Below are 15,958 nucleotides of genomic sequence, written 5' to 3' on the forward strand. Positions count from 1 at the left end.
ACAAGAAAATGTTGACATACAGCAATGTAACTACTGGATGAGAATGAATGCTGGATTTTCAATTCATCATCGAGGACACTTGTGTTTACACTTGAATACACTCCAAATCTGTCCATATATTTACCAAAACTGAAAGTTCTGAGTGATTCTGATTGATAATAGTGGTAGACTTTTATGTGCCCATTTGAATAGGGCTTGTTTGATACAGCCATTAGTCTCAAACACAAGCACTACAAGGGGGAAGTCTTAAGAGCTTAGCATTCATCTGAAAGAGCCCCATCACTGATTTGTACAAGTCAAAAAATACACCTGAAGTCATTTCAAAGTTGAACAGGTCCCGAGATCTACTGTGGAAACAATTGTTTGTAAGTATAAAGTACATGGCACAGTTGTGTCACTACCACGATCAGGAAGGAAACACAAACTATCACCTGCTGCTAAGAGGAAAATGGTCAGGATGGTCAAGAGTCAAACAAAAAACACCAAAAAGCAAGCCTGCAATGAATTAGAAGCTGCTAGAAGACAGGTGTCAGTGTCCACAGTCAGGTGTGATTTACATCACCATGAGCTAAGAGGCTGCCGTGCAAGACAAAAGCTTGATTGAAGTTTTCTGCTGATCATATGGACAAAGAAGAAACCACCTACAGGAAAACAGTGTCACATGAAGCAAAAACTGAGCAGCAATTTGTTTGGAGGAGAGAAAGTGAGGCCTTTAACCCAAAAACACCATACTTAATGTCAAGCATGGTGCTGGTAGTATTATGATGTGGGGCTGTTTTGTTGCCAGTGGATCTGGTGCAGTAAAGAATGTAAAATAAAGGGGTGGCTGTGGCTCAAGCCACCGTCTTGTTATCAGAAAGTAGCTGGTTCTATTCCCCTGGTCTGCATGTTGAAGTGTCCTTGGGCAAGATGCTGAACCTCAAACTGCTCCTGATGTGCTGGTCAGCACCTTGCACGACAGCCCCCACCATCAGTGTATGAATGTATGTAATGTAAAAATGTAGGTAAATGGAATAATAAAGAAGAGGGAGGATTATCTCCAAATTATTCAGGAAAACCTATAATTGTCAGCAGAAGGGTCTCGGGTGCAGTTGGATGTTCCAACATGATAATAATCCAAAATGTAGCAGCCAGTGGACTGGACTGCTCCTTTCCTCTCCTCTCTGCTGTGAGGGAGATGAGGGGCTGTGGAAAAGAGGGTGTGGTAAAATGCATATGATTGAGACACACCTGGGAAAATCAGGCCATCCAAAAAACAACAGGAGAGTGTAGGAGAAGAAGAGCAGAGTGGGAGCAGAGGAACACAAGAGTGGCATGTATGTATGCATGTATGTATGTATGTATATATGTATATGTGTATATATATGTGACAATTTAACTGGTGTTCATTTTACCGGTGAGGGTCCCAGTCCCAGATGTGCTGGAGGTGTGGTTTGAGAATCCTGTCTCGAGAGGGGTCCTCGGCCATGTCTGCTAACCAGGAAAAACATTCTGATCGCCCTGCTCATCGATCCAAGTCATGTATATGTATATTCATTTTGACGTGGCTTGAACACTGCTTTTCCACACAGAGATGCCGGGGGCTGCGACCTGCCATCCATTGTTCAACGAGCACTACAGAGCACACAGTCACAGTGAATGTGACTGTGTCGATGCCTGTCCAAAAAAAGGGGACTGTCAGTAAATCATTCAAAAATGCATATTTTCGTCCTTATATCTTCGTAATGAACGCCTGCACTCACAAATAACTCACGGGTGGATTCAATGTGGACATGCTGGAACTGTTATTGCTGCACTTTACTTGTGAAAAAGTTTTGTTAAAAGCCTTTAATAAGCTGTGAGGAATTTATTTTTTATGATTTTTCATATAGTCTTTGTTTGAGAATATTTTATTCATTGGAAAGCTTATTTTATATTTCATTATTTCATTTTGTTTCTTTCAGAATGTATTAACTTATTACTAGGCAGCACTTAACAACAGTATTCTATTTTTTTATTTTATTATTTTTTATTTTACAATAAATTGTTGGTTCTGAATACACAACAAGCAAATTTATGTTTTGCATTTTGTTCCCATACTGTACTGAAAATGAACAGAACCGTGACCGCAAAACCGAGGTACGTATCGAACCGTGATTTTTCGTTACACCCCTAATACCTATGTATGTATATATATATATCTATATATGTATGTAAATATATGTATGTGTATATATATGTATGTATATATATATGTGAGTATATATACATATACTCACTATATTTTCACTCACTTTTTCGACAATAATGATAGGTGATATATATAGTCATAATGTCTTCTGGCCAAAGTTAAAATGTTTTTAAGCCGTCACGACCTTGAGAAAGCTATCCATGCTCTAATAAGTTCAAGGCTAGACTACTGCAATTCACTTTATGTTGGCGTCTCCCAGTCTTCTCTTAGTCGCCTTTAACTTGTGCAAAACGCTGCTGCCTGTCTTTTAACCAACACTAACAGACGTGTGTACATCACTCCTGTTCTAAACTCCCTTCATTGGCTTCCTGTCCTTTATAGAATTGATTTAAAACTTTTAATGTTTGTTTTTAAAGCTCTTAACGGCCTCGCCCCATCGTATTTATCTGAACTTTTAACTGTCCGTAATCCTGGTAGAGCTCTGAGGTCAACTAACCAACTATTGCTGGAAGTGCCCAGGTCAAAATATAAACACTGGGGTGACCAAGCCTTTTCTGTTACTGCTCCCAGGCTCTGGAATAAGCTCCCTGCCGAGATGCGTCTTATTTCTGACCTGGGCCTCTTCAAATCTAGGCTAAAAACCTATTTATTTAGGATGGCTTTTAATACCCAGTAGCGTGATGACATTTTTTAATCTTATTTTTATCTTATTTTATCTTATTTCTTATTTGATTTTGCTGTATTTTATTGCTCTCACTGTTTTTATTGTTTTTAATTGTTTTTATTTATTCTTCTTTTTATTTATTACCTGCTGTAAAGCACTTTGGTACACCGAAAGGATTGTTGTAAAGGGCTGTATAAATAAAGTACATTACATTAAATTACATTACATAATGTTTGCTTTTATAAAAAGACAAATTTCAGAAGCAGAGCTGCCAAAGATCCTGATCTAATGCCTGACTTGCTCTTCACTAAAGCCCATTCAGCCCTCCACTTTCAATCAAAACCATGCAGTCATCAGTATTACTTCAGCTTGCCAAGCTTTGGCTATTTCTGTTTTTTCAGCAGATTCCCAAACCACAAAACTGGTGGGTGCTGATTGGCTGGTGGTCCACTTGGCCTATTGTCTCAGATATGTGTTTGCTGTAGCCCCAGTTTCTCCCTATTCACCCAGTCAAACGCTAGTGCTATTGGCTTGCTGGAAATCGGCCTGTCTTGGCACCAGAGGTTCGTGTTTTATTTTGTCAGAACACCCTGTCTTCATAAACATCTTCATAAAAGGGGTTGATTAAGGTAGGATAATGTTGATTATTTTTTACCGATAACTGTTTGTTCACATAGTTGTTTATCTTTTTGCTTGTTTTCATTTCTTTGTTAGATTTTTTGCCCATGTGGTGTCAAAGCACCGGCTCTGGGCACTCAACAGCAAATGTTGTGAAAATATTACCAATTTCTTCTCACTATATTTTCTTTTAAACTATCTTTGTATGTAACAGTCTCAAGTCCCACAGAGACATACCTTTTAACTCTGCAGGCAATTAGTCACCTGTGTGGTGATGGCGATTGAAAAGGCATTAAAACCCTTTGAGATGGAGAAATGCAAGCCTTATTCTAAACTGACATATATGTATATACCACACATATATATACTGAAAGTGAGGAGGATTTCATCATCATCTCATTGATACATATATCAGGGAAATGATTATATGACAGACATACACAGCATTTCTCTTCATCTTGATAGGTCAATTTTCTCAGGTGCTTGTCAGTAAGACATTTGTGGTGGGAGTTGAAAAATTGGAGTGGAAAAGGTTGAGTGATGTGATTGTGATTGAGAGGCAACAGTCAGCCACGGGGTCCATGCCTGTCACAAACAAGGCCACTGTCTGAATGAAAAGAAAATGAAATATAACTGCTTGTTTCAGGGGGTTTTATCCTTACTTAGAAGAAAATGACCGCAAGAAAGCATTAAATCCAATTGGCTGACTGATCATTAAATAGAATTATTAAAATGTTCTTTATTGACAGTCTGAGACAACTAACATGCTGGGGATCAAATGGATTTAAATTGTTCGCTGCGTTAGATTAAGACAGCTGCTGGAGCTTGCAAGAGAGGATGCTAAGAGGGAAATGTGATCCAGTAATACAGAGCTCTTGAATGAATGCTCTTCAACGAGCATCCCGTTCAGGTTTCAGACATAACAAGATATATCTATCTACCACCCACCCCCCCACCCCCAAAAAGAAATCCATGACAGTTCTCTATGAGAAAGAGACGATGGCTGCAGGAAATTGTATCCAGTTGAAACAATGAGCAATAGATATATCAAGTATCAAAGCATGGATAGAGGCTGGACAAACCTGTGTTTGTGCATGCGTGCGAGCGTGTGTGCGTGCGTGCGTGCGTGCGTGCGTGTGTTGGGGGTGGAGCTGTATGTAAAGCCCATCTTCAGGGACTGATCTCCTAGAGAACAAAGTGGAGCGTACACACACAGGCGACCCCACAGTTCAATCTAGTGGAAATAATATGTTCATTACAACACAATTACTCACACTTAGACCCTCTCTTCCTGAAGTGTGTGTGTGTAAGGTGGAGAGAGGAGGGGGCACTGTCACTGACCACTGATGCTAAGTGACCTTATGTTCCTCTGTATGTGTGTGTCTGCAGGTGCAGGATGTACAGCTTTATGGGTGGAGGGTTGTTTTGTGCAGGAGTGGGGAACATCCTCCTGATAGTTTCCACAGCAACCGATTACTGGATGCAGTATCGGCAGTCCAGCAACTACATGCACCAGGGCCTGTGGCGCTACTGTATGCCAGGGAAATGTTTCCCACACAACGATAGCATTGGTAAGTGTAACGAGGAGAGTTCATATAGATGACTGGGGAACTACTAACTTACAGTTAGCTCAACAAAAAGGTTGAGCTGTTCCTTAGCAGAAATCAGTTAATTGGCTGAGGTAAAGCTCAGAGGGTGTGTTTAAGATCGCAGTAACTACCTCAAATGTTCAGGAGGCTAGTAAACAAGCTCAGCATCTGCACAGCTCCATGTAGTTAATTTGATGTTGGACTGCAGCTGGACTGACTTGTTCTCCTATGTAGTCAGACTGAAAGGGAGCAGTAGTGTACCAAGACCACATTTTTCTGTTAGTAGCTTGGGCTTATAAGCTTCATAATATTAGGTAAGGTTTCTCTTGCTCTTTGCCTTTCTCACGGGATCATAGCCTAATGTTACAGTAAATGTGTGATTGTCACAAACATATTACAAAAAATAAGTACTGAATATATTTACTGATCTGTAAAACCTGTCGAGATCGTGGTTTTTTTCTCTAATAGGAAAAAACAGCTGTGATACCTGACTCTGCAGTTTAGTTATTTCTTTTTGTTTGTTAGTTTGTTTTTAGAGTTAAAAACACAGTGTGCAAAGCCGAGGTAGATAATCTAAAGATTGTTGGTTCCTCTTATTGAGTTTCAGTTAAAGCAACATAATGTAATTGTATACCTTAAAATAACAGCTTCAAAATTATTTTGATAGAACATTGTCTTTTAATAGGGTGAATAGTCACTAGCCATTTTTAGACAGGGCAGCAAGCTGCTAATTTGCCCGTCCTTTTGGCGGCTAGGTCCGCGGTTTTAGACAGAGGGCGGCAAATTGGGGCGCTGTTTTGGTCCACCGATATGCCGCCTTGGAGGGTACACTTATTTCCGCCTTGCCTGCTATCTAAATCCGAGGCGCCAATGTGCCGGCCCCTGCGTAAGATTGGCGGAGGTGTCAATAACCTGCACTGTTATGCAACCAACAGCCGGAGAGTTTTAAAACCAAGAAACAGCTGATCACAGCAGTCAGTCCATCACTTCATCCACGGACATTAGATGAGCAACTGGACAGCCGCTGAGATCCAGGAGATGCTAGTGTCTCCTCGGTTTCTGTAGCTGTTTGGTTGTGTCAGCTTGTTGTTGTAGCGGCAAGCTATGGGGTTGCTACTTTCAAATTAAAAGCCCCCCGCCAAGAACCCAGTTCTAAACTCCAATGGGGTGCAAGCTCTTATTTTTAAGACACATTTGTTGTCACCGTTCACAGCCCAACTTCGCGCTTCACGTCACGTCACATGTTTACGCCTACCCCAGTGGCGGCTTTTGGAAAAAGAGGAATATTACGCCTCCGTTTTAGAAAGACAATGTGCCGCCCTTACCTTGGAGCAAATGTGCCACCTTTTCTATCTAAAAAGGGCTTCTGTCTCAGCAACTTCGGCCACCATCGCTTGTTTATGCGCTATGTAACTTCAGTGAGAGGGGAGGATCACAGGGTTGCATACATATTTACTTCAAGATTCAAGTTTTCAAGACATAACATTATTATAATGTAATGAGTTTTGGTTGTTGGTGACACCTACATTAACTAACACCTGACAAATTATTACAGACCCAGGATTTATATTTACGACAGTGCTGTTGCAGTCAGAAACCATGGGGGGCACCAAATCACACAAAATGCCAATTTCAACATTATGTTGCTTCTTGCAAGATTGCCTCTGTCTCCAAAACTGCATGTGCCATTTTATCTTATAGTACAGTATATTATTTTTCAACCGCATCTGTTAAAGATTTGATTGATAGATTTAGAATTTCCACTGGAAATTCAATGGAATTTATGATTTGATCTATTTTTCTCATTTATACCATTCTTACTCATATTGTCTTTTTAATAAGGCTTGAACAGGGTCACAATCATTCAAGCAAGAACATTCACCTCTGTTGACTCGCAATGACCCCGGCAATGTACCTATTGACCTTTGGTCTTGTCCACAGCACACTTGGATGCCACCCGTGCCCTCATGATCCTATCTCTTTTGGCCTGTTTCATTGGCATCATCATTGGCATTATGGCCTTCATCCATTACTCCTCCTTTGACAGGTTTGACAAAACCTTTGCTGCAGGCATATTGTTTTTCATTTCATGTAAGTTCAACTGGACTGTTTCTGTACTTTGCTGCATTGGTTTGAGCTGTAATTTGCATTTGTTTATTCCTACAGGCCTTTGTTCAGGATTATCAAAACAATTTGGTGTTATTCTGTAACTAAGAGTGAATCTACGGTCACAACTGAAATAAGGAACAAATATTTTCATTACATATTTTTTTGATCTTTTTCCATTAATTCAATTCAACTTAAGTGATTTTCTGACTGAATATTAGAGCTTCTTCTATGAGCAGTCAGCAGTAATGGTTGCCCATTTGTACAATTTTCAGAAATATTTTCTTTACATTTCAATATTCAATTTTTTCTTGCTCAGGCTTTTTAGTGTTTCTAGCAATGGCAGTGTACACTGGTGTGACTATTAACTACTATGGGAAACGCTATGGAAACTGGAGGTTCTCCTGGTCCTATATCATTGGCTGGGTATCAGTGGTGCTCACCTTCTTTTCAGGTAAGCCAATCTTCAGTAGCTTTCCTCTCTTTTCCAGAGATAGTGTAAAATTACAAGATATAACTCAATTTCAGCAGAACAGAGTCAATCCATATATTGGTTAACCGATAATAAAGCAGCTGGATCAATGATGTGACATTATCAGTAAATGATGCTTGTAGTAAGGGCTCATCTCTGAATCCTCCCCCATGCTGTGCAGTACCTGCTGTTCAGCAGGCTTTTCACTATACTGAATATGAAAATTGAGGGAAGCAGCATCCATATGGTGAAAGTACCATGATGTTAGGGAACATATCACAATACAAAGAAGTGTTATTATGATAATTAATAAGTAGTGATGAAAAGCAGAAAGACTGTGATGTACAGGTATTTCTATTTTTTCAAAATATGAATGAATTCATTGGATGCAAATTAACAGCACATGTATAATGTGAATTACCTTAAAGCTGCTCTATAGATTGATGTACAGAGAATTCAAAGAACTCAATTCAATTAGTGATGTCTGATGAAATATGTTCAATAACTGATTAGGGCCCAAAAATAGCAATTGACCACCACTGTAATGTAGCTATAGAATTGAAATGTCACAGATCACACATAAAACAGCACCAAATATAAAGCTGCACATGTTTCATGGGTTTAAACATATGCATAGACTCCCCACAATACTTCACCTTTTACGTAAAGGGATTCATGTAAAATTATGTAGCCTAATCTAAATTTGATAATGGTAAACACAGATCCAACCTCTTTGTTTTTTTCAGGTATATTCTATTTGTGTGCCTATCGGATGCATGAATGCCCCAGGAGCGCTAACCCGCATTAGAAGACACCAACCATCATCCAGAAATAAGCCATGGATTATGATCATGAGAGCGGCACTGAGGCAGTGTGTAGACTCTCACCATCAACATGGAGGCAGAGCTGACCTCTGCAGCATGAACGATCAAAGTTTTAATGATTTCAATAAAAGATGAAGTGATAAACAGGGTGATTTTTTACTCTTAATTTTCATCGACAGACACTGAGCATGTTAACTCCTACTTACTTTATCTGGCGAAAATGTTTCTAGCGTTGTCTGGTAACGTTTGGTAATGGTGATAGTTTGTTATTTTGTCTAATTTGATGTATATAAAAAGTACAACAAAAAGTACATTTTCAGAAACTGTGGGCTAATACATAGAAATCACACAAAGCAAAAGCTTATATATAAGCATATATATAAGCATGTATGCCCGTGAAAACCCCGCTTGTCCGGTATTACAACGCAGTGGACTAATTAAACCTTTTACCCCACCATTCTAGAGGGTGCATTGAAAAACGTGTTTGCTATTGGTGTAAATAGGTTTTAGATGAGTATTGGAAAAAAAAACCTTACTGAAGACAACTGAAGCTACTTAATACAATAAACCATCATTATGTTACTTTTTTCCTATCGTAAACAATTTCTATTATCTATGTATTTTAGAAATACTATAGAATAGAACGGACCATAAAGGACCTATGATGTAGACATACTGTGTACCACTGGTCTGTACAATTATTTCTGTAAGCCCCAAAATGTGAACATACTTAAGGTGGATTAGCAAACTAATAAAGTAATGAAGAGGAGCTACATCCCATTATTCACTGGATCTATCGTTCACTATCCTCAGCACAGCAGCTTTAAAAAGTATTACCAATACACTACTGAAGCCCTCTTACCCAAACGTGCCACTTAATGGAGTGACGCACTGCCTGGACCGACTCAAAATTTTACTTAATGAAATGGCCACAAAAAGCCGCTTAGCCGCGCCTCAAGAATTGATCTTTAAGGCGATTTCATCACCATTTGTTTCATTTACTTTCTAATTTTCTCCTAAAAGCAACTTGTTATCCTGGTGCGCTCCATAAAAGGGATTGACGCACAGCCAGGTGCAGCAGGGTTACCTCCATCTGCTTCGGCCCTGTCTTTAAAAACTCTTTTATTTTCTTCAACTTGCATACAGAAACGATACATAAAAGTGTATGTATTTCTGACTAGTAATTTAAGAAATACTGTCTTTATTTGGTGTGGCTCTGACTGATCTGATTATTTTAACCACAGATCTTCTATGTGTAAAGGTAAAGAGACATCTGTATTTATTTGTGATGAAATGACAAATCATTATCTCCTGGTTAGATAAAATGCCACATTTAGTACATCAGGACAATTTTCCCATTTGGATCCATCAAGTGTGAACAAAATATTATTAAAATATCAAATGAATACAAATACAAATAAATATAAAGATTGTCAACATGTTATAGTGTCCTTAAACTTTGTTAGATCTAATCCAGATGTCCCAAATCGCAGTGTGTAGAATAACAGAGCGCCAGCAGACCTGGGATTAGCTGACCAATTCTTAATGTATTGTGCATGAATTTATGAAATAGCATAAACTTAAAGGTAGAGCTGCCACACAGACACTTAAAGGGCTGACCAGACGTTTCAACTCCTGAATATACAGTTTTTTATTTTGATATTTAGGAAATGATTATCGAGGTCTGGACCTCGATGACCTTGTAGCTTGCTACGGCCATGCTTACCAAATGAGAAGGTTAAGAATGTTTTTTTTTTTATATAGGATTGTGCACATATTACAGAAGCTTTATTCATGGGTGGAGTTATAATGGAGTCGTCTTCAGGTAGAGCTGTGCAAACTAATGCAGCAGAACAGCGATTTTCCAGCGTAACTGATTCCCAGTAATTAATTTGTTGTCCCCACATTTGATCAAATGGAAATCCTGTCCTCCAGCCCAAGGATTACAACTTCCGCTCTGACATCTCCCTTAATTGCCTAATAGCATTGCAGCGTGAATTCTGCCTACATTAAGACACTTTCACATTAAGCGGCCTGATTGGAAATGTGATGACAACACCATATCAACAAATTACAGCGCACCGCTTTCTTTCGCAAATGGGCACAGGAGCGGCACTTGTACTCTCCCAGATTTTAATACTGACAATTACAGCCAATTTACTCGGAATTACTAGACAGACCTGCAGCAGAACAATCCTCCTGTGACACGGGCTGCATTAGTTGATCAAAAACTACACGAGGGAAGAGTGCTGAACTTATCCGAGTGAATTTCATGGACAATTATAAACCCTATGCGGTCGCATGTTCAAGTTTCCAGATACGTCAATCTAAAGTTTTGTGTCAAAGTCCATCATTTATTTAATCAGTGTTTATTTATAGAGAATCATTATAATATACGATAACTATCCGAATGGTACACAAAATCACTGAGGAGCAAGAAACAAAAACATGTTTTAGACTGGCTGAAATGCACAGAAATATGTATGATATACAAATGCCATGTGCGGTAGAGTATACAACACGGTAAAGCCAAATGAAATAAACTCACTGTCATGTTGCGCACTGACAAAAGTAAGGGTCGGCTATGGTTATTTCAGATTTGACACCTATACCCATTATTAATAATGACGGAGACTGATAACTGATATTTGGAACTGATAGACCGATACGTTTGCAATAAAAACTTTTACTTTGCAGATTATTACTGTTATTATTATTATTATTATTATTATTATTATTATTATTATTATTATTAGTAGTAGTAGTAGTAGTAGTAGTAGTAGTAGTATTGTTGTTGTTGTTGTTGTTGTTGTTGTTATCATTATATTCAGTGTTAATAGGGTATTACTTGTGAGTGTTACCACTTTGAGGGAAGGACATTGTGTCAGAACGGATGCTGTATCAAAGCCAAAGTAGAGCATCTTTAAATTAATTCGTTTGATCGGGAGCTGGACAAAAGACAAACAGAAAACACTCATATTGATAATCGGAAAAATGCTGAATATCAGCCAGATCGATAACAGATCTGTCACAAGTCAAAAGCTAGAATATTTCTATAGGGCAAAGCCACATTTGATTCACTGCTGAGGCTGAAGACCAATTATGAACTACTGTACGAATTTTCAAGGACTACAATAAAATTGTTTTCTATAGACAACGTTAATTACAGTTTCAAACATCCTGTCAACAATAGGCAAAGATCCGCAGTTTTAAATGTCTCTCCAAGTAATACAAAACAAGTAAAAAAAAAAAAAAAAAAAAAAGAAACAGGCCTACCAAAATACGTATTTCTTCAGCACCATGGCCAACTCCCGGCTCCACAAACTAACTACAGCCCAGCGCAGTTCACTGTTAAACACTTAATGAGCAGCTCACTGCACCTCCATGGGTTACATCCCATGACAGCATGATAGTAGTAAGCCCTCCTTTGTATTCAGAACTGAGGAACTGAACGTTTAATCGCAATGTTGTTGGAAAACTGTATTTTACTGACTAAACTAAATGAAGAATGGTTCTGCCGTGAGGCCATTCAATGCGCGCAAACCCGGCGACCACATAAGCACCGCAAGGAGTGGTGATTCTCTGTGAAGATTGTCAGGGATGCGGTTACAGGTGCGCTGCATCGCTGGTATCTGTGAGCTTTGTTTCACCTGCCTCCAATACGTCTCAGCCAATCACCCCCCCTCCCCGCATCTCCCCACCGCCCATACACAGCTCCAATTGGTTGATGCGTAATCAGTTTCCCCGATCCGCTATTCTCCGTGAATAAGTACTTGTCGGAGATGTGGCCTCCCACTGATATCTATGTAATGCTCGACGAAGTGTCATTCACTGATCACACAGAGGCTGCATTTAAACCTGGGAGACTTGGGGGCGAACAGGCAAATGCTGATGCAGCTTTAAAGGCAGGAAAATCACAAACCTAAACTAGCATCATGAGCATGAACTACGCGTCTGCGGCGACCACGCAGAGGTCGACGTCGTTTTTCATTGAGGACATCTTATTGCACAAACCCAAGCCGCTGAGAGAGGTGATTCCCTCGCCCTTCTGTAGCACTCTGGCCTCCCGGATGCCCATCCTTGAGTATGGATATCCACTGATGCCAACCCCAATACTCGCGCCACACCCGCACCATCCTCTACACAAGCCAGAGCATCACCAATACTTCTTCACATCTGGTAAGACCAGGAGAGAGTGTGAGGAGGAGGTACACGCCTAAGGAAACTTGTGTTAGAGGTACAAAGTAGGCTATTATGCCTACGTCTGTGAGCCGTAAACGCTATATTTTAAAACATATATAAATAAACATAGACAGACATTGTCATTACTAACTAATCTATGGATTTAATAACCATGTATTACATGAATGAATATGGTAACATAATTTTCAGTGGCAGGCGGGTCGAAATGATTCATCTCACATAGCTTACTACAAAATGCCGGAAAAATGAATGAAAAGTCAAAGGAGTTATGGTTGAGCCTCATAGGAAAACGCCTTAAAATAAGCTGCCGTTCTCATTTGCTTCATCAAACTATGAATCGTTGTCTTGGTTAAAATAAAATGTACGTGTGTTGTTTTTTTCAACTTTAAGAAGGTAATTGTTTCTGCTGTAAATTTTCTATAATATTCGAGCTAAACTGTGACACTGTCTTTACGTAAAAATCATGTCGATAACAGTCATCATCAAAATATAAATCGCCCAAAATATTATTTCAGTAACAGGGAACTTAGTTGCTGTGACATTTTAAGAGTTTTATTTGTCTGTTAAGGTTTTGATTTTTGTTCGGGAAATTACCATTTTTAAATCTCTTTTGTCACCTGCAGGGATGCAGATGCCGGCGTTGTTCCAGCACCACGCAGAGTTGCCGGGGAAGCACTGCAGACGCAGGAAGGCCCGGACTGTTTTCTCCGACTCGCAGCTGTCCGGCCTGGAGAAGAGGTTTGAGATCCAGCGGTATCTGTCCACACCGGAGAGAGTGGAGCTAGCCACGGCGCTCAGTCTCTCCGAGACGCAGGTACACGCAGCTATAAGCACCGGTTACAGTTAAAGCAGGACGGGTGATGTAGTGCTTCATGTTTATTTTATTTTCAGTTATAGCCAAAAGGAAAGTAGTGATCAAACACATTATAAAAACAAACAGACGAAAAAAAGCAACACAAAAATATTAAATATTAAAGCCATTAAATGTGGCTATACATTTTGGTTATTTCACACATGCTTCCAATGCTGAATTAAGTATTTAATACATGAATAAAATACATTGAGGGAATAGCTGGTATTTCATCTATTTGTGTATAAAATGTAGTCTACAGGTCAATTTGGTACTAAATATCCAGCAAATTTAATGTATTTGATAAACCTCTTATTTCTGTTTGTGCTTTTTAAATAACCTAAAAAATATATATATGTATTGGTTTTATACTGAGTGATTTTTTTAGGAGAGATAATTTTAGGATTCTCTTTGTAATTCGACTTTGCCCTGTGCAGGTAAAAACGTGGTTCCAGAACCGACGCATGAAGCACAAGAAGCAGCTGAGGAAAGCGCAGGACGAGCGGAAGACTCCTGGGGAGCTGGAGAGATCCGCAGACAACTCCAGCGAGAGCGAACTGAATGATAAGAGCTCGGAGGAACTGAAACACGGACAGGAGCCGGACTCGTACATGCTGGATGAGAACGACGACGATGTGGATATAGAGGATGACATATGCTCCCAGGATCATCTACTATAGTAGGCTGCAGAGTGACTTTAATCACACTGTAAATGCACTGTATATACTACGCATTTTCTGTTGCTTCCAGCGCAAATATAGTTGAAAATAAGGGCGGCTGGGTTACACAATATAATGTAAATATTTATTCAAACAAGCAGTGAGCCGATACCTTTTAATTTTTTTTCTCTTTATATATATATATATATTTTACAATTGCCCCTTTTCCTGAGAATTTTCACCGGATGTCTGGCGAGACAAATATATCACGCTATTATTATTATTATTATTATCATTAGTAGTAGTAGTAGTAGTAGTATTAGCCTACTAAAAGTTCTAGACATTTGTTTGTTTTGAAATGCCGCACTTGTGTCTTCTTTGTTATATATATATATCCGACAACAAAGAAGACTGGCTCCTATATATATATATATATATATATATATATATATATATATATATATATATATATATATATATATATATATATATATATATATATATATGTATATATATATATAAATGTGTGTGTGTGTGTGTGTGTGTGTGTGTGTGTCTTTGTAACATAGACACATGATACTACCCCATCCTTCTGCACTTTTAACTTTCATGCTACTTTTTTGTATCCTTTTTTCCGATTTGTCTACTTGTGATATTTTATTTGCAGTGTGCCCATATTGGTGGCAGTTTTGTAAATCAAGTTTTGATCTAAGACACTGCTTCAATGACTGGCATTTATATCATTGTCTGTACATATAGTATATAAATAATGACTCGGTTCTCGGCTCCGTTTGCTCTGTTAGACCCGAGGAGCCAGTCTCCACAGCATGGAGCACAGTTCTGAATTCGAGGCTGCGTGTTCTCTATTGGGTTTCCTGCATGATGGCTTGGAGCCCGCTGATTTTTAAGACAGCAAACACAAACGTATAAAACAGACAGAGAGACATTACCAATAGTCGGTAGGTGCCAAACGTTTACACCAGTCTGTTCGTAAATATCATAATTTTTATGTATTCTTGATATATGTTGATATTTCATTCTACATAAACAAAGGTTGATTAATAATTAAATTCACTACAAATTAGGACGTTGCGACACTTCGACAAAGAGAAGGGCCTTGACAGTTTTTTGGGGGAAACTGAATTTTATACTGAGCGAGAGAGAGAGAAAATGAGAGAACAAATATGACCATCAAACGCAGAATTTTCTAATATGTGTTAATGTTTGCATCAGTGCAACGCTAAGAATACTTAAAGGTGCAGCACATGGACATGCACACAATTTTGTCTTTCACAGTGTTGAGGGTTTACTAGAACGACTTGGATGCTCTATAGAAAATCAGTTATGACAACTGGTAATATAGTCAACACCAGTCTGCTGAAATCGTTTGAAAGAATGTAATTGACACAAAAACATTGTTTTCATCTAAAAGCATTAGCAAGAAATAATAGCCTCAAAGTAAATATTTAATGCATCTTCTTTGTCATATTATTTTTTACCACCAAGTATCTTTGATATGTTCACTATGTTTGGTGCAGAATATGGTCATGGAAATATTGGGTATTTTTTCTGAAAAAAAACTCAATAGTCCATATTCAGTGTTGCAAAAATGAGGACATCTTTCTTACACATTTTATATATTTTTCACTTTGAAAAAAAATTCTGAACATTGTTCTTGAAAAGAATGTAATAAAATAACAACAACAAAATATCTTTTGGCATTTTACTGTCAGTGAGTATTCTGGAGAAATGAGCCCATTATTTTTCTTCTGTTGTGTCATTTGGTAAAATTGGAGCTGGAAC

General features: G+C 38.7%; 2 protein-coding genes across 4 annotated transcripts; both read left to right on the plus strand.

Moving 5' to 3' along the window:
* Positions 1 to 3,302: 3,302 nt before the first annotated feature.
* lim2.1 (lens intrinsic membrane protein 2.1) lies at positions 3,303 to 8,590 on the plus strand. Of its 3 annotated transcripts, none has more exons than XM_030438473.1 (5): positions 3,303 to 3,397; positions 4,842 to 5,023; positions 6,983 to 7,132; positions 7,467 to 7,601; positions 8,366 to 8,576. In XM_030438473.1, exons 2-5 carry the CDS (start codon positions 4,849 to 4,851, stop codon positions 8,425 to 8,427), a joined length of 522 nt encoding a protein of 173 aa, XP_030294333.1. In that variant the 5' UTR covers positions 3,303 to 3,397; positions 4,842 to 4,848; the 3' UTR covers positions 8,428 to 8,576. The 3 variants fall into 3 exon arrangements, 2 of the variants coding, with proteins under 2 accessions (XP_030294333.1, XP_030294332.1); XR_003986468.1 differs by having other exon boundaries at positions 3,321 to 3,463; positions 6,983 to 7,088; positions 8,366 to 8,590; XM_030438472.1 differs by having other exon boundaries at positions 3,321 to 3,463; positions 8,366 to 8,590.
* Positions 8,591 to 12,260: 3,670 nt separating this feature from the next.
* Positions 12,261 to 14,565, plus strand: bsx (brain-specific homeobox). The gene is made up of 3 exons (XM_030438652.1): positions 12,261 to 12,622; positions 13,270 to 13,460; positions 13,934 to 14,565. Exons 1-3 carry the CDS (start codon positions 12,379 to 12,381, stop codon positions 14,174 to 14,176), a joined length of 678 nt encoding a protein of 225 aa, XP_030294512.1. The 5' UTR covers positions 12,261 to 12,378; the 3' UTR covers positions 14,177 to 14,565.
* Positions 14,566 to 15,958: the final 1,393 nt, after the last annotated feature.

The sequence above is a fragment of the Sparus aurata genome, chromosome 13 (assembly GCF_900880675.1).
Source record: "Sparus aurata chromosome 13, fSpaAur1.1, whole genome shotgun sequence".
In the NCBI taxonomy this organism is placed as follows: Eukaryota; Metazoa; Chordata; class Actinopteri; order Spariformes; family Sparidae; genus Sparus; species Sparus aurata.

Coding starts and splice junctions, on each gene's coding strand:
- bsx (XM_030438652.1), top strand. CDS start 12,379: ATGAGCATGAACTACGCGTCTGCGGCGACCACGCAGAGGTCGACGTCG. Junction 12,623..13,269: donor CCAATACTTCTTCACATCTG/GTAAGACCAGGA, acceptor TGTCACCTGCAG/GGATGCAGATGCCGGCGTTG. Junction 13,461..13,933: donor TCAGTCTCTCCGAGACGCAG/GTACACGCAGCT, acceptor TGCCCTGTGCAG/GTAAAAACGTGGTTCCAGAA.
- lim2.1 (XM_030438473.1), top strand. CDS start 4,849: ATGTACAGCTTTATGGGTGGAGGGTTGTTTTGTGCAGGAGTGGGGAAC. Junction 7,133..7,466: donor CATATTGTTTTTCATTTCAT/GTAAGTTCAACT, acceptor TTTCTTGCTCAG/GCTTTTTAGTGTTTCTAGCA. Junction 7,602..8,365: donor GGTGCTCACCTTCTTTTCAG/GTAAGCCAATCT, acceptor TGTTTTTTTCAG/GTATATTCTATTTGTGTGCC.